Raw genomic sequence first — 25,680 nt, 5'->3', positions numbered from 1 at the left:
GGACACGCTGGAGGGACTACATCTCTCGGCTGGCTTGGGAATGCCTTGGGGTTCCCCCGGAGGAGCTGGGGGAGGTGTGTGTGGATCGGGAGGTCTGGGCGGCTTTGCTTGAGCTGCTGCCCCCGCGACCCGACTCTGGATAAAGCGGAAGAAAATGGATGGATGGATGGATGGATGCTACCAATATCATTAGCTTTGTTTTTACTTACACACATTTCACTTAAATCATATAACATCACTTTTTGACTACAACAGATTTTCCCTTAACATTAATTGTGTGTTTCTTAACAAACACAACGCTGCCAGACATCTCACTGAAATGTAACCTGTGGACTTCAGCACTACAAAATATTCAACACCAATAACTGAACTGAAACTGTCCATCAATAACTTTGTTTATGTCTGTGAGTACTAAAAGCCTTTTTTGAAAATGTGAGGGACAGATTCTTTTTGATGAAAAGAAGCTTCTCTGTGTGATCAGCTCTTTTTTTTATCTACAATGTGCAACACTGAGCTAAACAGTTTTTCACTCTCAACACTATTTTTTAACTTTTAATTAAATACATACCGGTAACATACACAAATACATACTGTAAATGTTTTTTTTTTTCCCCAAAGGTGGAACAAGTAATATTGATGAGCACAGAGGCAAAACTGAGTAATTTTAACGTGTTTTTTTTTTTTTTTTTGTGGATCATGGAATAGTTTCCTTGCATTCATACAGAGTAACCCATTGCCTGTATTAAATGAGCCGTTAATGAAGAGCAGTGACTCAACGTCTTGCCCAAAATTGCGCTTGTGGAGGTGAGCGGAGGTTCCGAATGCAGCGCCACGGACATTCCGCAAACGGATTACGCCTGTTGCGGACCGAGCCGGTCTCCCATTGGCCTGAACACCAACATCAATGGCTGAAACTCACCAACTTGATGGACAATCTCTGCCGCTGAAACCCTAATCAGAGTTCTGACGGAGGAACTGGCTCAAAGTGCCGAAATCACGGAGGAACTTTTTTTTTCAGCCACATAATGAATTAAAGTATTTTCAGATGTTGTGTTCCAAATTCAGGAGGCTTTATGTGGATTATTCTTCAGGATTGTATGATGATGAATTCCACAAACAGGTAAAACTTTTTATTTACTGTGTGTGTGAATTTACTCCGCATAAGGACCGCAGCTAAAGAGTAAATTGCATGAAAGCCTGTAAAAATCTATAAATTAGCTTCATCATATTTTAAGCACAGTGTTCAAAATGTATGAAAAAGTAGCGGCTTCTAGGCCGGAAATTTCAGAGCATGAGCATGAAAATCCCACATTGAGAGGTTGCCATCATGCTGCTGTAAAGTGGCATCGAATCACTGAGTATCGGAGACGTTTTATGATCGCAAGTATGAATAAATCAATACAGGATTAAGACGATACCGAATACTGGTTTCGGGATTGGTGCATCCTTATCAGGATGTACACAGCATTCAAGAATTAAAATAATAATAATTTAGAAACATTTCAGTTTAATGAGTCCAGAATGTATAACATTTTCACTTTCTGAAATGCCTGACAAAAAATATTGAACTTTTTCACAATATTCTCACCTGTATATTGACGAGTGAAGCTGTAAATTGAAGGTGTGATAATCAATGTCATCAGTGCATATGGCCCACGAGCAGGTTGTGAGATGGTTGAGAAATACAATTTCTTCAGTGACTCAGATGAGTTGGTAGAGTGAATCCACCGATGGATGGACTTCAGTGGGCATACTGATGAAGGAAGCAGTTGATTGGTAGATATGGCATCAAGGAGAGGAATGTGGAAAGGCAGATGATGGTGGATTTTACAAACAGGATGGAAATGGTTGTGGTGAACACTGATTTAAAGGAGTAGGAGCACAAGGTGACATATAGTTTTGGAAGAAGGTGCACTCATGGACTATATCCTATGCAGAAGATGCAGGCCAGGTATAATGTGGGTATCCACATAGCTTTTTCAGCCTCTGTGGTCAACACTGAGGAACCCGTTCTGCTTGATCATGTCCAGAGAAATGCACCACACTGGACAAAATTCTGTGGCTGATGTTTTCTCAAAATTCAAGTAATAATCCTCATCTGAGTCTCCCTAATTAATGGCCCACTCAACGCAATACCATTCCAGCACTACAAAGGATCCTCTACAGACTGAGTACCAATGTTGTCCTAGTACCATTGTCTCATTGGTTGGTGTCCAAATCTCACAGGAACCACCAAAGCCCTTAAAGACTTGGACTTGTGTTTCTTCTGCAAAGATACTGGCATCGCCAAACACTTCTATCGACCGGTTGACTTCATAAGCTCTTCCCTGGTGTCTGTCGATCTCAGACATGAACATCACCACCTCTGTGTGTAGATAACAGTTCTCGCTGTGGTTCACAGGAGTCCCGCAACCTTACATGTGGTTTTGTCATTCTTTCCATACAGATGCCAGTTTCAACAACCAGACTCAATCTGTCCTGGAGAAATTCACACCCTCAGATTTACAACTGTTTATAACAGGTGTAGTACAAGTTCTGATAGTAGGTCGACTACCAAATTAGAACATAAACATTTCGAAATTGTTTCTAGTTTTAAACATTTGTTTTGAAATTGCCATCTTTCCAGAATAAATTATTAAATATATCTCTCTGTATTTTCTTTTGATCATAATGTTCCGTGCTGCTTCTTGAAATCTCTTAAAATTTCAAATTCTTTGGTTTGAATAGCTCCTGAGTCGTTTTTAGATTTAACAGGATGATTCTGGGTGCAAAGAGTTTAATCAAACATATTTAACAGTAAAATTTGACTACTAATTATGCAACTCATAACTTTATAGCTTAAAAAAATGAAAGTATTCAAATTTTCATATAGTTTGCTGATGACATATTCATTTTATACTGAAGTGAGACAATCAAGTTGAAATATGGAGAAGCTAGAGCTCTCAGTTCCTCATAATTGGCACTTTGTCAAACTGGTCATAAGTTAAACAAGAAACAACATGAACAGGAAATGGTATGACAGCAGGAGCCAGAGATAAAGTTTTATGATAGGTTCACACCAATCTCAAATGCAGTTCTTAGTCAAAAGTCCAACTTGGTTGTTACCCAGATGTGCTATGTACACACTAATTTGGAAGGATCTTTGAAATTCTCTTGATCTGGTAATGTGAACATTGACTTTGCTGGTTTCTTCTTGGCAAATGTGGCCATTAGATCAAGACCAGCTCATTTGTTTGCTACCTTAAACTCAGCGTCAACAGACTTTTGAGGTCTGGAATCTTTGTACAGAGATGATCTTGGGTTGGATGGAGGTATGGTGCAAGAACTGAAGGTTCTCATCCAGCAGTTTTATCTGCACCTCTTGGGGGGATGCAGGTCCTCAGTGCTGCTTTGACATGCCACCAGACATATTTTTTTATAGTGGATGTGAGTTGTTGGGGCTTGGCGGGAATCAGTCTTGTTCCTGATGGGTGGTGTCCACCTTTGGGTGGAGTGTGGCTGCTGTGACGCACGAATTCAGTTGCATGGACACATATGGGAATTGTTGGACATTAATTAAGAACTTCTCATTTCATCTGTATGTTTGTGTGTCATCAGGTGCAAAGATGCAGGAAATGGATTTGGATCCATTTCTGTGTCCTGACCTTGGAGATCTATCAGGTAATTATTGCTATTATTCCTTTATGTTGGATGACCAACCAAAAAAATAAGCTGTCCTGACTGGTAGTTTGAGTCTCTCCAATAATTCGTAGAAAATCCTCTAATAATAGTTTAGTTTAAGTTCAGTAACGGCCTGACCTCAGCTGTCACCTCTATCAAAGTCCAAACACAGTTTTGTCTGGTTGCCAGTTGTTGTGCCAAACAAGAAGGGTTGGGTAGATGTAAAATAGATTTTACTGCTCAAGCAGATCAAGACTGTCTGTCTGCCCAGCTGTTCATTCTCAATTCTCAACCATTAATCCATCCATACTGAGATGTCCATCCATCCTTGTTATATAGGCTGGGTCACAGTTAAGGTAACTCAGATATCTTTCTTCACAGTACATCATGGGAGCTTTTCCTGGAGAATCCCAGGGTGTTCCCAGGGTAAACAACATGTATACATGACTTATGATATTATGGGCCTACCCCTTGGCCTCCGCTTAGTTGGGCATGAATTATTGTTTGAGCTACTAGGATTAATAAATGTGACCGTCTTGAATGTTTACTGTCCAAAGTAAAGGCCAAACAGTGTCAGCGTCCACTGGATTCTATGTCATATGACATATGTTACCCTACATGATAACTAAGTACGTCACATGGTGCAAACTATTCCTTTTTAACAGTCTATTAACTCAACCAATAATTTGCATCACTTTTTACCAAAATTGGAGCAGCTTTAACTTTGGCCCCCTGTACAAACTTAAATTGACCTTTGTTGCAGTTTTTGCTGTTTTTACCCCATAATGTCATAATGTCATTCAATCAAAGATAGTCCAAACTCTACCTATTTGGAATCTTGATGATCAAACAAATAATGTGGTATACTTTTCAATATGATTGGAGCATTTGTAAATTTTGACCCCTGTGTAATTCTTCATTGACCCCTACTTGGCTACCTCTTGAAGAAGCAAGTGGATAGTCTGCTTTTTCCAAAGAGTAATGTTTAAGGAATATTTGGTGGGTGTATCACCATTTGAAAGATTGTTTCAGTTATCTGCTGCACTAATATTCCCACCATGTTTGAAGGAAATTCATCCAACTGTTGTTGAGTTATCATGTCTATAGATACGCATACCAGTGAAAATAATACCCTGCTTCACCAGCTTGTAGGGTAATGAATGAATGAATGAATGATGGCTTTCCATTCAGATAAGGTGGCTGCAAAAAATGTTTTATGTTTTCATTTTCATTCTTTGTGATTCTTTGTGTTTATCTTCTTTAGATATAGATGATTACCTGAATGAGGATGTTGATCAGCTCCTGATGAGTATTCTAGGTAAGTTGTAGACCTTTACATGTTGATTCATGTTCATCTGCTGAGTAATTTACACAAGTGTGTGACCACAAAACCTTTGTTTTTTTTTTCTCCCAGAAGGGGGCCTCCTCTTCGAAGAATTAGACAACATCAGTAAGAATCTCCACTTCTTACTATACAGCTATGAAAAAAGAGAAAAGCTATCTGCTAATTAATGCAAACCTGGTGCTAACAGTGCTAACATATAATGAAGTAATGAAATGTCACTCAATGCAAATACTCGATCACCAACTTGTTTGATGGTCTGTTAGAACATTTAACTGCACAGCAAGCTGTAATCTCAGAGCTGTACTAAAATGTCCAGTTAGGACAAACGGTCAGCAGAGAGCAGCCACTGCTAGTGGGGCACATGCCGACATATCGCTGTCAATCATAGCAACCACGCCCCTAATTATTCACACCTTTATGGCTTGGAACAGCTTAAACTGATGAGTTGTAAAATTATTCACCCCTGTACAGTTGCCATGAAGATGGATAGAGAACAAACTGTTTTTGTTCCAGGCTGTAAACATGTTTGTTTGTGCTGGGGAGTTTAACATTGGCTTCTGTGGGAGTCACTTACTTTTGGTTCCAGCCTCCTTATTTTATTTATTTATATATTTATATATTTATTTAATTCTGTGGAAACATTACCTCTGTTGTGTGGGCCGCTGAAGAGGAGGTACTGCTGGCCCACCACCACCAGAGGGCGCCCTGCTTGGAGTGCGGGCTCCAAGCACGAGAGGGCGCCAGACCCAGAGGAAGTGACAGCTGTCACTCATCCTCTGCACCAGCTGTCACTCGTTTATCATCACCACCATAAAAGCCGGACTGCAACTCCACCTCCCCGCCGAGAAATCGACTACCAGTACCAAGGTAATTTCTCTGCTGACTAATACGTTGTCTAACATTGTTCTGTGTGCAGTCGCATTCCTGTGAAGACCCAGAAGAGGGACAAACAGGAGCTGCACGAGTGTGTGTGATTTGGAGGTGGAGGTGCTCCCTCCTAACGGTGTCTGGACTGTAAATTACTGAGTGTGCGGACTCACACTCACACATCATATTTCTGCTTTCTGCCAGCAGTACCAGGGTCGACAGTCGAAGACAGAGGCCACCTGGGGACTCGGGACTTGGCGGCTCCGGTGTTCTTCAGACCGTTGGTGGTGGAAGCCGTGTGGGACACGGCTTCTCTCTCGTCGGGCGTCTTCTATCTTCGAGCCTGCCCACACATCACCTGGTGTTTATTGACTGTGAAAATTACGACACGTTTCGTTGTGTATTATCACAACATTAAATTGTTACCTTTTGGCTTACTCATTGTCCGTTCATTTGCGCCCCCTGTTGTGGGTCCGTGCTACGACACTTTCCCAACAGGATTTCTCGGCCATCGTCATGGACTCCGAGGGGCGTCAACTCAAGCTTGAACGGCCAATGGAAGAGCCAGGAGCGCAGGCGTCAGCGGGAGGCAGGTTGAGTGAGCTGCAGCAGATCTTAACCGCCTTCAAGGCCCGGTTAGAATTAGTGACTGAGCAGAGTGTCCTCCTTAATCGGAGGGTGGGGGCTCTCACCGCCAGGGTGGAAGCGCGCGATCAGGGCGCTGCTGCAGCCACTCCTCTGGCTGGTCCTGGGCCTGTATCAGACGTTCCACTGGTCGTTCAACGAAACCCCCCCACCGTCCCCTGAAGCATACATAAGCCCTCCGGAACCGTACGGGGGCTGTGTCGAGACGTGCGCGGACTTCCTCATGCAGTGTTCGCTCGTCTTTTCACAGCGCCCCGTCATGTACGCATCAGACGCTAGCCGGGTGGCTTATGTTATTAATTTGCTTCGAGGAGAGGCACGCGCATGGGCTACGGTGCTTTGGGAGCAGAATTCACGGCTCCTAACGTCTTATACTGGGTTCGTACGGGAATTCAAACAAGTGTTTGATCATCCCAACAGAGGCGAGACCGCTTCGAACGTGCTGCTGTCGATGAGACAGGGGCGCCGTAGCGCAGCCGAGTATGCAGTCGACTTCCGCATCGCGGCAGCGAGGTCCGGCTGGAATAACGTTGCGCTCCGCGCCGCCTTTGTAAATGGACTGTCCCCGGTCCTTAAGGAGCACCTACTGGCCAAGGAGGAACCGCGGGAATTTGACGGGCTGATCGATTTGGTTATACGCTTAGACAACCGTTTAAATGAGCATCGTCGGGAGCAGGCCGGGGGGCGTGACCGGGCACGAACCGTCCCTCCCCCTTCCGGTTCCGACAAGGTGGCGTCGTCCCCACGCTTCACTGCCAGAGAGCTCCGTGTGGCTACGGCTCCCCCTGCTGAGGAGGCTAGGGACACGAGCAGGGCCAAATTAAAATCAAAAATCAGACAAAGGAGGCTGGCCCGCGGGGAGTGTTTTGTCTGCGGCTCTTGCGAGCACATGCAGAAGGACTGCCCTAAAACGGTCAAACTACAACGCCCGTCCTTAGAAACTGGGCTAAGGGTGGGTCATAACACGCACGCGGGAAAACCCCGCAAATCTGCACGAATCCCAGTAACAATCCTTTGTGGGGATTTAACCCTTCATGCCCCAGCACTGATAGACACGGGGTCTGAAGGGAATCTGCTGGACAGCAGATGGGTAAAGGAAGTAGGGCTCCCTCTGGTGGCTCTGCCGGCACCATTGCAGGTGCGAGCACTAGATGGCACCCTGCTTCCATTAATCACACATCAGACACAACCAGTGACTTTGGTTGTGTCTGGGAATCACAGGGAGGAGATAGTGTTCCATGTAACACCTTCTACCTCCCGAGTGATTTTGGGCTTTCCATGGATGGTGAAGCACAATCCCCGGATTGATTGGCCGTCTGGGGTTGTGACGCAGTGGAGCGAAACCTGCCACCGGGAGTGCTTAGGATCCTCGGTTCCTCCCGGCACTACGGTTAATGAGGAGGTCAAAGTTCCCCCCAATCTATCGGCGGTGCCAAAGAGGTACCACGATCTTGCTGACGTTTTCAGCAAAGATCTGGCACTCACTCTTCCCCCGCACCGACCGTATGATTGTGCCATCGATTTGGTCCCGGGCGCTGAGTACCCGTCCAGTAGGTTGTACAACCTCTCACGTCCGGAACGCGAATCAATGGAGACCTACATCCGAGACTCCTTAGCTGCTGGGCTGATCCGAAACTCCACCTCCCCGATGGGTGCTGGTTTCTTTTTTGTGGGCAAGAAAGACGGCGGACTCCGTCCATGCATTGATTACAGAGGGCTGAACGAGATCACGGTTCGCAACCGATACCCGTTACCTCTGTTGGATTCAGTGTTCACGCCCCTGCATGGAGCCCAAATTTTCACAAAATTGGATCTTAGAAACGCGTACCACCTGGTTCGGATCCGGAAGGGAGACGAATGGAAGACGGCATTCAACACCCCGTTAGGTCATTTTGAGTACCTGGTCATGCCGTTCGGCCTCACTAACGCCCCCACGACGTTCCAAGCTTTGGTAAATGACGTCTTGCGGGACTTCCTGCATCGGTTCGTCTTCGTATATCTGGACGATATACTCATCTTTTCCCCGGACCCTGAGACCCATGTCCAGCATGTACGTCAGGTCCTACAGCGGTTGTTGGAGAACCGGCTGTTTGTGAAGGGCGAGAAGTGCGAGTTCCACCGCACTTCTTTGTCCTTCCTGGGGTTCATCATCTCCTCCAACTCCGTCGCCCCTGATCCGGCTAAGGTTGCGGCGGTGAGAGATTGGCCCCAACCAACAAGCCGCAGGAAACTACAGCAGTTCCTAGGCTTTGCAAATTTCTACAGGAGGTTCATTAAAGGTTACAGTCAGGTAGTTAGCCCCCTGACTGCCCTGACCTCCACCAAGGTCCCCTTCGCCTGGTCGGATCGGTGCGAAGCCGCGTTCCAGGAGTTGAAACGCCGGTTCTCGACTGCACCAGTTCTGGTGCAGCCTGATCCTGATCGCCAGTACATAGTAGAAGTGGACGCCTCTGACTCAGGGATAGGAACCGTGCTGTCCCAGAGCGTGGAGGCTGATAAAGTCCTCCATCCTTGTGTCTTTTATTCCCGCAGGTTGACCCCAGCTGAACGGAACTATGACGTCGGCAATCGGGAACTTCTTGCAGTGAAGGAGGCTCTTGAAGAGTGGAGACACCTGCTGGAGGGGGCATCGTTGCCCTTCACGGTTTTCACAGACCATCGGAACCTGGAGTACATCCGGACCGCCAAGCGGCTGAACCCCAGGCAAGCCCGCTGGTCTCTGTTCTTCGGGCGCTTTGACTTCCAGATCACGTATCGCCCCGGGACCAAGAACCAAAAACCAGATGCATTGTCCCGGGTGCACGAAGAAGAAGCCAAAGCGGGGCTGTCGAACCCCACCGAGACCATCATCCCCGAGTCCACTGTCGTGGCCACCCTCACCTGGGACGTGGAGAAGACCGTCCGGGAGGCCCTGACAAGGAGCCCGGACCCGGGGACTGGCCCCAAGAACAGACTGTACGTCCCACCAGAGGCAAGAGCTGCCGTATTGGACTTCTGTCACGGGTCCAAGCTCTCCTGTCATCCCGGAGTGCATAGGACTGTGGCAGTAGTCCAGCAGCGCTTCTGGTGGGCGTCCCTGGAAACCGACGTCCGGGACTACGTCCAGGCCTGTACCATCTGCGCCAGGGGCAAGGCAGACCATCGGAGGACGACGGGACTCCTCCAGCCCCTGCCAGTGCCTCATCGCCCCTGGTCTCACATCGGCCTGGACTTCATCACGGGCCTCCCGCCGTCCCAGGGCAACACCGTTATTCTCACGATAGTGGACCGGTTCTCCAAGGCGGCCCACTTCGTGGCCCTCCCGAAGCTCCCGACAGCCCAGGAGACGGCAGACCTTCTGGTCCACCACGTCATGCGGCTGCATGGGATACCATCGGACATTGTATCAGATCGTGGTCCCCAGTTCTCTTCGCAGGTGTGGAAGAGTTTCTGTAAGGAGCTGGAGGCCACCGTGAGTCTCTCGTCCGGGTACCACCCCCAGACCAACGGCCAGGCAGAGCGGGCTAACCAGGAGTTGGAACAGGCCCTTCGCTGCGTCACCTCCGCGCACCCTGCGGCCTGGAATCACCATCTGGCCTGGATCGAGTATGCCCATAACAGCCAAGTCTCGTCTGCTACCGGCCTCTCCCCTTTTGAGGCATGTTTTGGGTTCCAGCCCCCATTGTTCCCGCTGGTGGAGGGAGAGGTCGGTGTGCCCTCGGTCCAGGCCCACCTCAGGAGGTGCCGCCGGGTGTGGCGGACCGCCCGCTCTGCCCTGTTAAAGGCCCGGACGAGGGCCAAGACCCATGCGGACCGCCGACGTTCCCCGGCCCCCACATACCAGCCCGGGCAGGAGGTGTGGCTCTCGACCAAGGACATCCCTTTGTGTGTTGACTCCCCAAAGTTGAAAGACAGATTCATTGGACCCTTTAAGATCCTCAAGATCATCAACCCGGCCGCAGTGAAGCTTCAACTCCCGGCTTCACTGCGGATTCACCCTGTCTTTCATGTTTCCCGTCTCAAACCACACCACACCTCGCCCCTCTGTACTCCGGGACCTACGCCGCCTCCTGCCCGGCTCATTGACGGGGAGCCTGCCTGGACAGTCCGCAGGCTCCTGGACGTCCGTCGTAAGGGCCGGGGTTTCCAATATCTGGTGGACTGGGAGGGGTATGGACCTGAAGAACGCTCCTGGGTGAAGAGGAGCTTCATCCTGGACCCGGCCCTCCTGGCCGAGTTCTACGCAAGACATCCGGACAAGCCTGGTCGGACGCCAGGAGGCGCCCGTTGGGGGGGGGGTCCTGTTGTGTGGGCCGCTGAAGAGGAGGTACTGCTGGCCCACCACCACCAGAGGGCGCCCTGCTTGGAGTGCGGGCTCCAAGCACGAGAGGGCGCCAGACCCAGAGGAAGTGACAGCTGTCACTCATCCTCTGCACCAGCTGTCACTCGTTTATCATCACCACCATAAAAGCCGGACTGCAACTCCACCTCCCCGCCGAGAAATCGACTACCAGTACCAAGGTAATTTCTCTGCTGACTAATACGTTGTCTAACATTGTTCTGTGTGCAGTCGCATTCCTGTGAAGACCCAGAAGAGGGACAAACAGGAGCTGCACGAGTGTGTGTGATTTGGAGGTGGAGGTGCTCCCTCCTAACGGTGTCTGGACTGTAAATTACTGAGTGTGCGGACTCACACTCACACATCATATTTCTGCTTTCTGCCAGCAGTACCAGGGTCGACAGTCGAAGACAGAGGCCACCTGGGGACTCAGGACTTGGCGGCTCCGGTGTTCTTCAGACCGTTGGTGGTGGAAGCCGTGTGGGACACGGCTTCTCTCTCGTCGGGCGCCTTCTATCTTCGAGCCTGTCCACACATCACCTGGTGTTTATTGACTGTGAAAATTACGACACGTTTCGTTGTGTATTATCACAACATTAAATTGTTACCTTTTGGCTTACTCATTGTCCGTTCATTTGCGCCCCCTGTTGTGGGTCCGTGCTACGACACTTTCCCAACAACCTCAATGTTATGAAGTTTTCAGTGTTTTTAAAGACACTTTTTGATCTGATTTACATTGCTGAAGATTTTCCTAAATGTGAGCTTTTTAAATGTCAGTGGATTGTTGGTGTTTGGTATAATGAGTGCTGTGCTACAAAAATTTTACAGCAATGCCTATACAGTGAGGAACATAAGTATTTGAACACCCTGTGATTTTGCAAGTTCTCCCACTTAGAAGTCATGGAGGGGTCTGAAATTTTCATCTTCGGTGCATGTCCACTGTGAGAGACATAATCTAAAAAAAAAAAAAAAGTCCGGAAATCACAATGTATGATTTTTTAAATAATTTATTTGTATGTTACTGCTGAACTTTCTGCTCTGCTCTAAATCTACTACTACAAGTAATAATAATAAGTAGAGCGCCGCGTTCATAGACCGCAAACCTCCACCATCACTAGTTTCCAGTTCCACAAATTTTGACCTTGAAAAAAATTTTCAAGGTCCAAGTCCTGTTAGAAGTGGGTTTTTATAAGTTAAAATATAATACAAAATATAGATCAAATGCATTTTCAGTATTAAAATCAGTGACCCTTAATACAGATCAGATGCCAATTAAACTTAGTCTGTTCTTTGTGAGTGCCACAGGGCTGGATCCAGAGTGAAAATCTGACAGATGCATTTTTGCCCAGTGATAAAATAAAAATTGTACGCATCTTGTTATTCAATAATCTTCATTCTTTTATTTGTGTGCAACATACAGTGTCACACTTCTTTTAATATATTTATTATACTTCATGGACCATAGTGAACACTTCTTATTTGTATAAATATGATGTCCTAAAAAAACAACACTATAACAAAAATTGACTGTAAACAGGATCAAATTTATTGCCAAAATCTTTCAATTATACCTGAATTTATATATTTTTTTTCAATTGATAAAATCAATAAAAAGATGACTGCATATATTCTTAATAATAATATTTCCATTGATACCAATCAAAATTAGAAAGTCCAGCAGGTAACAATATTCTTCATGTCCATGACTAAATATACTAAAACAAATATATCACAATTGTGATGTATTTGTTTTAGTATATTTAGATTTTGTTGTGATTTGGCACTTTATAAGCTGATTAAATTGAAATTAAATTGAAATTGAACATTTTATTGAGTCTTAAAGTAAATAAATATGAAATTGGTCACTGGATCCTTAAACTTTGGACATAATAAACTCTACATGGTGGATCCTTGATCTCTGGACATAAATAGAAATAAACAAAATCTGTAGTTTTTGTCAAAAGCATTTCCTTTCAGACATTATTGGCATGAATGTCTTTCCATATATCTGAGCTGAGCTCTTACAGCTGCTGTGCTTCACTTCAGGATGTAATTTGTAAAGAAATACAGCACTTATCATTTTGGGAGGGTAAAAAAAACCATTTTAGTCAATTGTAGTTTCTTGTCTGTATTACGACGTTTGTGAAGTTATTAATTCCGAGCGGACTCTGTCTCAGCAGAGAGCCGTGCAGCGTTTGGAGCTGTGCCAACGGAACGGAGGACGATTCTCGTTTCTTGACTGCAACAAGACAAGAGTCCCAGTTAGTGACTTTAATCCACAGAAAAGTGACTCACAGTATTTTAATGGCTGTGAGAGGGGTTAAGAAGCGGACTTGCCATTTCTGAAGAGCAGCGAATCAAAGAACCAACGAGTTAGTGGATCGAAGCATTGCTTCAATGGTTCACGCTTCAAAGTGGAGTCGCGCTGCAGAAACGGTTGATTACAGACCCGCTGCAGACCAAACCCTGAATATCCGACTTTATTTGTACATCCGTATGACACTGAAACTCGGAAAAATCCGTATAATTTATGGACAATCCATATAGGTTGACATGAAAACCACCGAAAATGTCATTTCAGTCATCATAGAATACCTTTACACACTATTGTCTGAAAACTATTTATAAACCACTCACCATTTCTTGCTGAAATAAGCACCCAATTTTCCTTGCACAACGTTTTTCCTGGATGCCATGATCATCGACTGGACTGGACTGACGCTATGTTTGTTTGATCCTGTTTGAATTTTCCTGTGTACACCTGCATGGTGCATTGTGGGATCAAATCAAAAGCTGTGTTCACCGCGGGGACACGTTCGGCACTATTCGGGATTATTCGAGATTTTTTTTTTTTTTTTAACTGATGACGAACGATGCGTAAAAAAATCTGACCGATGCAACTGCATCGGTCCAAACTGGTCTGGATCCGGGCCTGTGCCATTTTGCACCTCATTGTCAGGAATGAGAGTGATTGAGGCACTATTGATTGATATAATACAAAATGTACACCAAATGGGCTTTTCAATATTAAATTCAAATGTCCACAAAATCCACAACCTGGATCAGATCTGGATCAAATGTTGTCATGTGATAGTGAGTGCCAGTCTGCACCTTATTTTCAAATATAAGAGTGATTGGGGCACATTTGATTAACATACATGTATAATGTAAACTATACATTAAATGGGGTTTTCAATGTTAAATTTAAATGGCCACAAAATCTATAATCTGGATCACATCCCGATCAAACTTTGTCAGTTGATAAGTATCAGGACTCGTGGTGGCTTGGCACAGGAATCATTAGGAGACACATGCAGACTCACAGACATGGTTGGCTTTATCTAGAAACCAGGCATTGGATTCGGTACACAGGTAGTCAGAGGCAGAGGTATCAGACATGGTACAAGCTGGGACATGATCCATAAACCAGGCAGGGTTCACTCACACGGCATTGAGGAATAAAACAGGTAAAACAAAGGCAGAGTCAAAATACAGGCGGAGTTCAGGATTCAGCAAGGTGGAGGTCGGAGCAAACAAGCAAGGACAGGAACTACAAAGCAAACAGGTCGTGAACGAAAGGTGAGAAAGTGAACTAAGTCAACAAGCGGGCAGTGAGCTGTGGAACTGTGAGGGCTTAAATAAGGAGCAGACTAATTAGGGTGTGATGGGGTGCAAAACCAGAGAATACATAACTACTACAGAAGACCATGAATAAATGAATGATTGCAAAACTAAATGATAAGATAAAGAATGAAACCAGTGACTAAATCAAAAACAAAGAAAAGCAATATACAGACTAATGTGATAAAGTATAAACATATGAAAAGTAAAACCGGAAAGAAATTATGCTATAAACTCAGACCAAGATCCCAAGCCGGGGCCGAACCAGACAATAAGGATACCACCCTACATAATACTGTCAAATATGAAAGAAATTTGATCTTTTCTGACCGAGGTCTGAATTTTTGAAAATTTGTTGGGGATTTTTCCAATTTTCCAAGATTTTTCCTGACTTTGCCCTTTGACCTTGAAAATTGAATCAGTTCTTGCCTATCAGGATATGAATCTTCAGTAAAAATCTCATAACGATATATGAAAAATAGTGGGCTCCAGGCTGTTTGCAACCAAACAAACAAGGGCAACAAGATAGCCTCCAACTTCATTGGTGGAGGTAATGAAAACACAAATCATTCAAATGATGAATCATATTGAGCGGAAAAATGTAAAAGAAGTGAGCAAAAAATAAATGAATAAAATTTAAAACAAACCTTCACACATCAAAAACAACTACAGTTTCATTGCATGAAAATAAAAGATGTAACCTATGAACTTTGTAAAAATGTAACTTTATAAACACACTGAGCATGACTCATTGCTGCACTGCAAAGTATGTTTTAATATTTATCACCTTAGTTAACCCTCTGGGGCCAACGCCGTTGTATACAACGGCTAGGACCAAGCTTTACTAAATTATAAATAACTTTTGAATGATATGAGATAGAAACTTACTCTTTTTTGTTTGCTGAAAAAGTTAAGACCGTGGACTTTCGAGCCAGCCATCAGCCATCTTTGTACTCCTCATAGAAGCTGTGTGATGACGTGCGCAATGTGAGTGTCCAATCGGAATTGGTTCACCGTCACATGGTTTTCCAAAATCCAATCGTAGGGCAGGTTTACCTCACATGAAAAGCCAAAGATTGTTTTCAGGAGTGATATGTTACTAGTTGGCCCATTTGAATAGCCACCTGGGTGCTCCAATGAGTACATACTATTAGTACATACTCAGTGTGCCCTGCGCCATTACGCACAGCGATCAGTGAAAGCAGGACGAGAGCCTCTGATGACAGTCTCACATGCTCAAACAAAGATTGTGTAACTATCAGGATTGCTCCACTAGTTTGCATGTGAATGTTACTAGATAACTCTGTTGCTTTCTCTGTGTAAAGCACTGTTTACCATATCAATGGACAACAAACGCATAGACCATTTTGTATATATTGTTCAAAATGTGCATTTGTGTTTATTGTTTGAACCTTTTTGTTGTACAGTCTTTCACACAAGACCTCAAATTACCTTTATAAAGTGTCAAAACAGTTATTTATTATAGTTTGCTGTGTGTTTTGAATAAATGTGTGTGGAAAATTATTTTTCGCTTTATTTTTTCCTTGCCCATTTTTGATTGTAAACCTTTATTACACTTATAAAATACAACAAAAACATATATATTCTGAAAGCACAGGTTGTCCTGAAAAAAGAGACATAAAACTTGATTGTGGGATGCAGGGAGAGCTGTTAACAGCAATAATTAAACATTTATGCCAGGCGAGTGAACTGTCCAAAAAATGCCCTCGGACCCCAGAGCGTTAAGGTGGTGTTATTATGACAGTTATGAAAGCAAGTTACTTCTATAAGTAAAGTAATTAACTGACTTACTAGCAGAGCAACAGGAAAAATCTTTCAGAACAACCTCAGCAGCTGGTCTGAGCTCGGCAGTTTGCTGAAATCACTGTTTTTATGTTTAAAGATAACAGCTGTGGACAGACCAATGACAAAATCAAAGGATTTCAAGAAATGAGGTAATCAAGGTAAAAGTAATCTAAATTCATGTGCTGTTTTGACAGCCATAGCTGTTTTCTGATTGGCTGGTAGGTGGTTATTTATGCTATGCTAGAAAACTCCATTCCGTATACGTCTCATCCATTATTAATTATATAACGGCTGAGTGGATCCTTGTCATTTGATTGGTGCTTTGTATGTCACGTGACACGGACTATTCGTCCCATTTGTGTTGCATTGCAATTAGTGTGTAATTTGGTTGCATTTACCGTGCAGATTTGGTTCCATAGGTTTTGTGCCATTGCATGCTACTCCACTGCCCGCAAGTGGGGGTGGCGTTTAGCTGAACATGTCGGAGTTTTTTTTTTTGCTGACAGAACATGATTTGAAGGAGCGAACTGATGCTGCAAATTCATCTAACAAAAAACAAACAAACAAATTCACTACACCATAAGCCGTCTGGAGACATGAAGAGCTGGATTTTTCGCTGGACTGAAGAAGTACACAAAGTCTTTTTTTTCTTTTGTTTTTTGGAAGTACAAACAGTCAGTGCACGGCATCACGGACTACATCGTCAGGATTATTTTTGAACTATCTAACTGTTTTTCAAAGTTGACTGAGAACAATTTGGGACTCCTATTTAAAGTTCCTCTTGGACTGTTGACATCAAACCACCAGTGACGAACACCAAAATGTAAGTCCCTTTTCTGTTGTTTATAAATTAATAAAATATCAAATGACAAGGATCTATTTTAGTCGTTATATAAAACAAATAGTCAATGTTTTTTTATTCTTTCATATTTAATTTGGTGAAAGATGGAATGTTCTATTCAACTTGGCCTCATTGAAATGGAACATTCCATCTTTCACTTCATGACATATGTGTACCATTGAACTCATAAACCTTCATTATTTGTATATTATATAATGGCTGAGTGGATCCTTGTCATTTGATTGGTGCTTTGTATGCCACATGACGTGGATTATTTGTCCCATTTGTGCTGCATTGCATTTAGAGTGCAGTTTGGTCCCATTTAGAGTGCAAATTTGGTTCCATACGTTTGGTACCATTGCACTCTGCACACGTGCCTACACACATGCATGCACACGCGCCTACATGCACACACACACATGCTCGCACATGCACGTGCGCTCTCCCCCCACCCACCCACCCACCCACACACACACACACACACACACACACACACACACACACACAAAACAAATCCACTGCGCTTTCTGGAGGCTGTTAGCAGGAAGGTAGAATGAAAAGCTAGACTAATTTCTGACATGACTTTTTTTCACTAGACTGAGGATGTACACAGTCATTTTTTTGGTAGTACACGCATGCACAAGTGCCGACCTGGTTGTGTGTGCGCATGCCTGCATGGGACGACTCTACAGAGACGACGATTTGATTGAGCTAACTGACACTGTTAATTCTTGTAACACACACACACACACATACACACACACACAAAATTCACTCCGCTGTAAGCCGTCTGGATGCATGAAGAACTTTTCAGATGAAAAGTTGAAAAGCTGATGTGATTCTTGCCTGGACTGAGGAACTATACAAAGTCTTTTTTTTTGTAAGTAAGTCCCGTTGTTTATAAATTAATAAAATATCAAATGACAAGGATCTATTTTAGCCATTCTATAAAACAAATAATGAATGTTTTGCATTCTTTCAATGGAATGAATATTTAATTCGGTGAAAGCTGGAACATACCATTCAACGAGGTGAGGCTTCGCCTCATTGAATGGTATGTTCCAGCTTTCACCTCATGAAATATTCGTACCATTGAACTCTTAAACATTCATTATTTATATACTGGAACACCTTGGTGGGTTTTACCCCTTTCTTCTCATGATAAATAACAAGGTTTGGCTTGTGTCTATGTGACGTGGTTTGTGTATGTGTCTCACGGTCAGTGCGTGAGGCTTGATGCCCCTGTTCATGGCGGTTGACCACATATCTCTTAATCATTGTGATGTTTGGCTTTGTTTTGCGTCATTGCTGTGGTTTTCACATTTTAGCTGAAGTGTTCCTGCTCCTGCTGGCTGCTTCATTGACTCTTTTCCTTCCTCTTTCATGCCTATTAGATGACGTTTCCATGCCAACACCTCCTTCTAGCCCTGACAGATGCCAACAGACAACAACAGAAACACCAAGACGCACAACACATAACAGGAGAAGACGACCATGTGGTAAATCACCACCTGATAACTGCAGCAGAGTTGACTCAGAGTGACAACCTAGTTTAGTGCTGCAAATACCAATAAATGTATTTATCTATTTCTGTGTATTAGTATTACTCACCCACCACAGCATGTAGGATGGGGATATAATCAAGACTATCCTACACTGGAGCATTTAGGACTACATCTCCAAGACCAAAGGGTCCAGTCTAATCGAACTTGGCACCTGGGTAGACCCAGTGGAAGGAACAATCACAGTAGCAATTCGGTTGCAAAGCCGTGACGTAATGCGTCACGTGATAAATCTCTTTCCGAACCCAAAGAAACAAACTCTATAGCGATGGTTGAGTGGGTCACTTTGTTTACGTTGACAAACTTCTTTTCTTGCGCACCAGAATGGGTTAAAAAGGGTTTGAATTCATTTGATTCTGGTTGGGTGATGTCTGTAAATGTTGCAAATGGTACAATGCAACAATAAGGATGCCGGCTGCCATTAAACGCCACAGAAAAAGAGAGGACGCGTTAGGTTTATGTCACAGAAGCACGTTTTGAGGTCGGAGCGCATTTCTGCCTTCACAAAATGCCTGAAGAAACCACAAAACATGCATAAAAGTACTTACTTTACTCATAATTGTTGTCAGGCTGGCTAAATCGTCAGACTCTGACCCACTGATTAGGCAACTAATCTTGTTTTCCACAGTGGGGCGTGGATGGGTGCGTTTGTTTAATAACACTGGACCACGTGTTTCTGCATTCACAAAATGCCTCAAAAAGTGCATAAAAGTACTTATGTTTGTCATATTTGTTGTCAGTCTGGGTAAATAGTCGGAATAATCTAATTTCCTCAGTGGAGCGTTCGCGAGACAAAAACAAACGTGTTTTCGTCAAGGTAAGTGGTCAGAGCTGTTATCTCCGACCACCAGCTAGCTCCGGCACAATGTGAACTGAATAACGAATAATTTATAGATTCTTAACAATAACCGTCCCACTTGCAGTCGCTGATCTAAATTAAATACTTTTGCGAAGGTGATATTAACATTATCTGTTGGGTCCACTAGGCAGTAACATGTCTAATATAGTCATGTTTATTTACCTTATCAGCTGTAGCCATCTAATTTTTTCTTTGCCATTAGTCGGAAATCTATAGAAAGACAAAGCCGACGAAGTTTCAGGTTGATTGGTGCACATGGGCACACAACGCTGTGGCATTCTCTTACTGTTTACACTGTGCCGCCAGAACCAGCGAGTGCAGAGAAAAACATGTTTTCTTTTCCTCAAATATCACAGACAGATTATTTTTTTTAAATATTTACTCCCCCAAAAATCCCCCTAATGAAAATACTTTTAAAATATAATGGGGATGTGTTGGGACGTCATCGGTTTCCACGCATCAGACTTGCACAGTGGTTAAATAGCGCCGACTTTCTTCGTTTGGGTCTGGAAGGAGATTCATCACGTGACGCGTTATGTCAGACTTTGCAACCAAATAGAGATACGTGTTAATTAGGTCATGGGGTCAGTGAGTGCAAAATCACGATTTGGCTCATAAAGATTATTTTACTTGTACTTGAACTAGGCATAGGCACCTAGGACATCCATTGCAGAATTTTAAGCAGAGGTGGGCCGGGGAGTTGTTAGTTCACAACCGTAACCCAGTAGAGATTCCAGTGGAAGTTTCTCTCAGTAGAATCATAGTTTGTACTAACCCTGAACCTAATCTGCTAGAAACTTCACTTTCTAAGAGTATATATAGTTCCTAATAGTAGAATTATAGAGCCTTTAACCCTGACTCTGTTCCTAACCTGGTAGAGATTCCAGTGGAAGTTTCTATCAGTAGAATCATAGTTTGTACTAACCCTGAACCTAATCTGCTAGAAACGTCACTTTCTAAGAGTATATAGTTCCTAATAGTAGAATTATAGAGCCTTTAACCCTGACTCTGTTCCTAACCCGGTAGAGATTACAGTGGAAGTTTCTCTTAGTAGAATCATAGTTTGTACTAACCCTGAACCTAATCTGCTAGAAACTTCACTTTCTAAGAGTATATAGTTCCTAATAGTAGAATTATAGAGCCTTTAACCCTGACTCTGTTCCTAACCCAGTAGAGATTCCAGTGAAAGTTTCTATCAGTAGAATCATAGTTTCTACTAACCCTGAACCTAATTTGCTTGAAACTTCACTTTCTAAGAGAATAATTATAGTTCCTAATAGTAGAGTTATAGAGCCTTTAATCTTGACTCTGATCCTAACCCGGTAGACATTCCAGTGCAAGATTCTCAGTAGAATCATACTTTGTACTAACCCTGACCCTAACCTGCTAGAGACTTCAGTTTCGAAAAGAATAATTATAGTTTCTAATTGTAGAATTATAGAGCCTTTTAACCTTGACTCTGATCCTAACCCAGTAGAGATTCCAGTGGAAGTTTCTTTCAGTAGAATCATAGTTTGTACTAACCCTGACCCTAACGTGCTAGAAACATCACTTTCTAAGAGAATAATTATAGTTTCTAAAAGTAGAATTATAGAGCATTTAACCCTGACTCTGATCCTAGTAAAGATTCCAGTGGAAGTTTCTCTCAGTAGAATCATAGTTTGTACTAACTCTGAACCTAATCTGCAAGAAACTTCACTTTCTAATGATTACTAAACTATGGGTTTCAACAGTAGAATCGTAGTTTGTATTACATTCCAATGTCTACACTGATATTTGATGTGATATCAAAAAATAGATGACACATTAGCTTGCTAAGTTAGCATAGAAATCCATTGTAATGACTGGGCTAAGATCGCTAGTATTGTTGATGACTTGGTAATAGATTATCATTACTTGAAGGGAATGTATTTGTACCTTCAAAACGTCTAACTATATTTATCTCTAGCTTGTGTTTTTGGCATTCTTACTGCTGAATGGTTAATGTATTACACATGACTTTGTCTTCAATAATGAGCTTCATCTTGATTGGATTGTGAAGCAGTGTTGAATAGTTTATTTTTCCTATGCAGTTCTCCACTCAGAAGAATCTGATGATGAAAACATGCCATTGAAAGAAAAACGGCAAAAGGAATCAGGTGACCTCAAGGTTTTATTTGCTGTTATGTTATTAAATCTTCTGTGGGGTTGCTAGCTCAGGGAGGCCATCCATCCATCCATCCATCCATCCATCCATTTTCTCTACCCACTTACTCCAGTTAAGGGTCATGAGGGGGTTGGACTCCATCTCAACAGTTATAGGGCATGAGGCGGGGTACACCCTGGACAGGATGCCAGTCTGTCACCTCAGTGAGGTCACTTTAAACTAAAAAATTAAGCAATTTTTATTTATTTATTTATTGCACTTGGTCCTTTGTGTTTGTATGGGTTCCATCTGGGTGCTCTGGCTTCCTGTCACATCCAGAGACATGCAGGTTATTTGAACTGGAAACTTTAAATTGACTGTGAATGTGTTTGTCTGGCTATATGCAATAGAGTGATGTCCTGTCCGGGGTGTACTCCATCTCTTTCCCTATAAGTGCTGGAATAGAGCCCCCCATGACCCTTAATTGGAGTATAAGGGTATAGAAAGTGAATGGACACCTAAATATTATAAATAAACCTAAATACTAAATACACCTAAATATTCCTTGTCATTTGACTGGTGGATTGTATGACCAGTGGCATGATTATTTCTAAAATTGTATAAAACATACTTCGTTGTATGATTTGTGTCATTTTTCAAGCAATTTGGTTCCCCTTATCATTAATTCTAGTTTTGCACCATTTAACAACTCCTTTACCTTTTCATTAAAAAGGCATCCATGATATAAGGAACCCGTCTATAGCACATGGACTTTGCCTTGACTATTACTCATTTTGGGGTCATAAAGCAAATAATGAATGTTTTCCTTGTGTAGTGGAAAGAATATCTTCATTTGTTGAAAGATGGAATGTTCCCTTCAATTCATGCAAATATTCTGAAAGATGTTTACAGATGTTGACATTTACTGTGTGGCTGTTTATGAGTTTAATAAGAGATCTTCAACTTTTTTTAGGGTACCAAAATGACAAAGAGGTTGATGAAGTCTTGGCAACAGCAACTTCAGGTAAATTTACTTCCTTGTGTGTTAAGAAGAACAAAAATAAGGTACACAGACAAAATTTTGCTTGCTACGTAAATGGAAAAATCAGGAGAATTTAATCCGCTTCATAATAGCAAAATACGTGATAATAATGATTATTGTCTTTTCTGTAATGTAAAAAGTTGGTGCAAGTTTTAAACATTAAAATAACTTGTGTTCTTATCAATATCAGTTAAATGTTTCCAATAGTTTAAAGTGAAATTCTTCATAATTGGAAATGTTTTTGGTGCCTCAGGTTGTGACAGTGAACAGTATCAGCTTTTTGAGAACAAACAGTTCTTCGCTTTGTTAAATTCGGCTTGTTGCTTTGTTGATCAAGAAAAGGGGAACTTTAAATTTAAACTCATTAGATGAAATGTCACACTAAGCCAAAAGAAGAAATCCTGTTTGAGTTCCTCAGACTGAGTTTGGTGGTTTTTGAGTAAAAGCTCTGTGTGCATTTAAGTGGCAGTTTTACTAAAACACATACAGTTTCATAGATCAGTCAATCAGTGATTCAATCAATCAAGCAATCAATCAATCAATCAATCAATCAGACTTCTATGTTATGTGTTATGTGTGTGGGTGAGTGATTCCAGGACCTGGTGGCCTGAGGGAAGAAGCTCTTCCTCAGCCTCTCTGTCCTGGCTCTGTAGTCACAGAGGCATTTGCCAAAGGACAGCCGCTGAAAAAGACTGTTGATTGGATGGTGAATGTCCTTTATGATTCGTCACCCTCTGGATTTGCACCGCCTGGCATAGATGCCCTGGAGAGTGGGCAGCACTGTTCTACTCATGTGTTCATGGGATCACTCGACGCAGAGCTTTCCTCTCCAGAACAGTGCAGTTGTCATACCAGGCTTTGATGCTTCTCGTGAGCACACACTACATTGTGGATATGTAGAGGGCTTTCTGCAGTGGAGTGGAGATCTTTAATTTCTTTAGTTGTTTGAGGTCATACAAGCACTGCCTTGCCTTCTTCACCAGGGAGGAGATGTGGGAGGTCCATGTCAGTTCCTCAGAGATGTGAACTCTGAGGAACCTATAGCACTGACTCTATAAAGTGGGGATCCATAGATCTTGAGTGACATGGTACAGTTCCTCTGTTTGTCTTTCCTGAAGTCAATCACCATCTCTCTTGTTTTGGAGACATTCAGGTCCAGGTTGTTATTTCAACACCATGACAAAAGTGCCTCTACCTGTTCCAGATAGGCTGCTACCTTGATGTTGGAGATCAGGCCTACCATGACTGTGTCATCTGCAAATTTCACGTTGACATTGGAGGAGTGAGTGGCTTTGCAGCCATCTATAGAGGGTGTAGAGCAGAGGACTCAGGACACATCCTTGGGGCTCTGATGGTGAGGGTGTGGGAGTTGGAGGTACAGTTTCCTATCCTCAGCACCTGTGATCTGTCCATCAGAAAGCTCTGAAACCAGGAGCAGAGTAAGATGTTCAACCTCAGAATCCTGAGCTTGGTAAACAGACTATAGGGGACTATGGTATTGAACACTGAGCTGTAGTCAATAAACAACAACCATACATAGTTCTCCTTCCCACTGTCCAGGTGAGTGACTGTGGAGTGGAGGATGTGGGTGATGGCATCATCAGTACTTGTGTTAGGGTGATAGGTGAACTGAATGGAGTCAAATGAGGAGGTCAATGAAGAGCTGATGAAGTCTCTAATGAGTTTCTCAAAGCATTTCATCACCATAGTGGTGAGAATATTACTGGACAGTAGTTGTTCAGGATGGCAGGGTTGGGCTTCTTGGGGACAGGGATGATGGGTGGTGACATTTTGAGGCACACAGGACAACAGAGTGAGCCAAGGACATGTTGAACATGGACATGGTGGCTAGGGCTGATACCTCACTCCAAGAAGGTCATGGGATCGCTTCCTGCTATGTGGACATGTCACCAGAGATGAGTCCCTTGCTGTAGGCAGTGCTGCGTGTCTTCAAAGCTGGTCGGATACTTATGCCGACCCACGGTTTGTGGTTCGGGAAAATCTTTATAGTCACTATGGGAACAATGTTGTCTATTAGCTTAGCTATGAAGCTAGTCACCACTTAACGTAAAGATGCTGATGTTGTCACCGGAGCTCACCTGAAACATGTCCCTGTCCGTGTCACTCAGCACATCCTGCAGCGTGGCCTCTGATTATGGAGATCAGTGTCAGACCTCCCTTGTTGCCGGGGCTTCCTTCATTAGCCTTTGATTATATTCTGGCATGAGAAAGATGGCGGCATGGTCTACTTTACCAAAAGCTGACAGAGTCGTGGACTTGTAGCAATCCTTAAACATGGTGTAACAGTATAATCTACTATACAACCCTAATTCCAATGAAGTTGGGACGTTGTGTAAAATGTAAATAAAACAGAATACAATGATTTTCAAATCCTCTTCAACCTATATTCAATTGAATACACCATAAAGATAAGATATTTAATGTTCAAACTGATAAACGTTATTGTTTTTGTGCAAATATTTACTCATTTTGAAATGGATGCCTGCAACACATTTCAAAAAAGCTGGGACAGTGGCATGTTTACCACTGTGTTACATCACCTTTCCTTCTAACAACACTCAATAAGCTTTTGGGAACTGAGGACACTAATTGTTGAAGCTTTGTACGTGGAATTCTTTCCCATTCTTGCTTGATGTACAGCTTCAATTGTTCAACAGTCCGGGGTCTCCATTGTCATATTTTGCGCTTCATAATGCGCCACACATTTTCAATGGGCGACAGATCTGGACTGCAGGCAGGCCAGTCTAGTACCCGCAGTCTTTCACTACGAAGCCACGCTGTGGTAACACATGCAGAATGTGGCTTGGCATTGTCTTGCTGAAATAAGCAGGGACGTCCCTGAAAAAGACGCTCTGATGGCAGCATGTGTTGCTCCAAAACCTGGATGTACCTTTCAGCATTGATGGTGTCATCATAGATGTGTAAGTTGCCCATGCTATGGGCACTAACACACCCCCATACCATCACA

The 25,680-nt window shown here is 43.2% G+C and overlaps 1 protein-coding gene across 3 annotated transcripts in view; it reads left to right on the top strand.

Annotated features, from left to right (window-relative positions):
* Positions 1–25,680, top strand: part of ciita (class II, major histocompatibility complex, transactivator) — an 81,704-nt gene that overhangs the window by 22,391 nt on the left and 33,633 nt on the right. For all 3 annotated transcript variants that reach the window (XM_034189955.1, XM_034189954.1, XM_034189956.1), the window contains exons 2-7: positions 3,598–3,660; positions 4,925–4,978; positions 5,075–5,110; positions 18,498–18,602; positions 21,597–21,662; positions 22,623–22,673. In XM_034189955.1, coding sequence (XP_034045846.1) covers positions 3,598–3,660; positions 4,925–4,978; positions 5,075–5,110; positions 18,498–18,602; positions 21,597–21,662; positions 22,623–22,673 — 375 coding nt within the window. The remainder of the gene's footprint in view (positions 1–3,597; positions 3,661–4,924; positions 4,979–5,074; positions 5,111–18,497; positions 18,603–21,596; positions 21,663–22,622; positions 22,674–25,680) is intronic.

This window comes from Thalassophryne amazonica, chromosome 16 (assembly GCF_902500255.1).
Source record: "Thalassophryne amazonica chromosome 16, fThaAma1.1, whole genome shotgun sequence".
NCBI classification, from domain to species: domain Eukaryota; kingdom Metazoa; phylum Chordata; class Actinopteri; order Batrachoidiformes; family Batrachoididae; genus Thalassophryne; species Thalassophryne amazonica.
The sequence above is the reverse complement of the archived record's forward strand: the minus strand, read 5'-3'. Positions and strand labels throughout refer to the sequence as shown.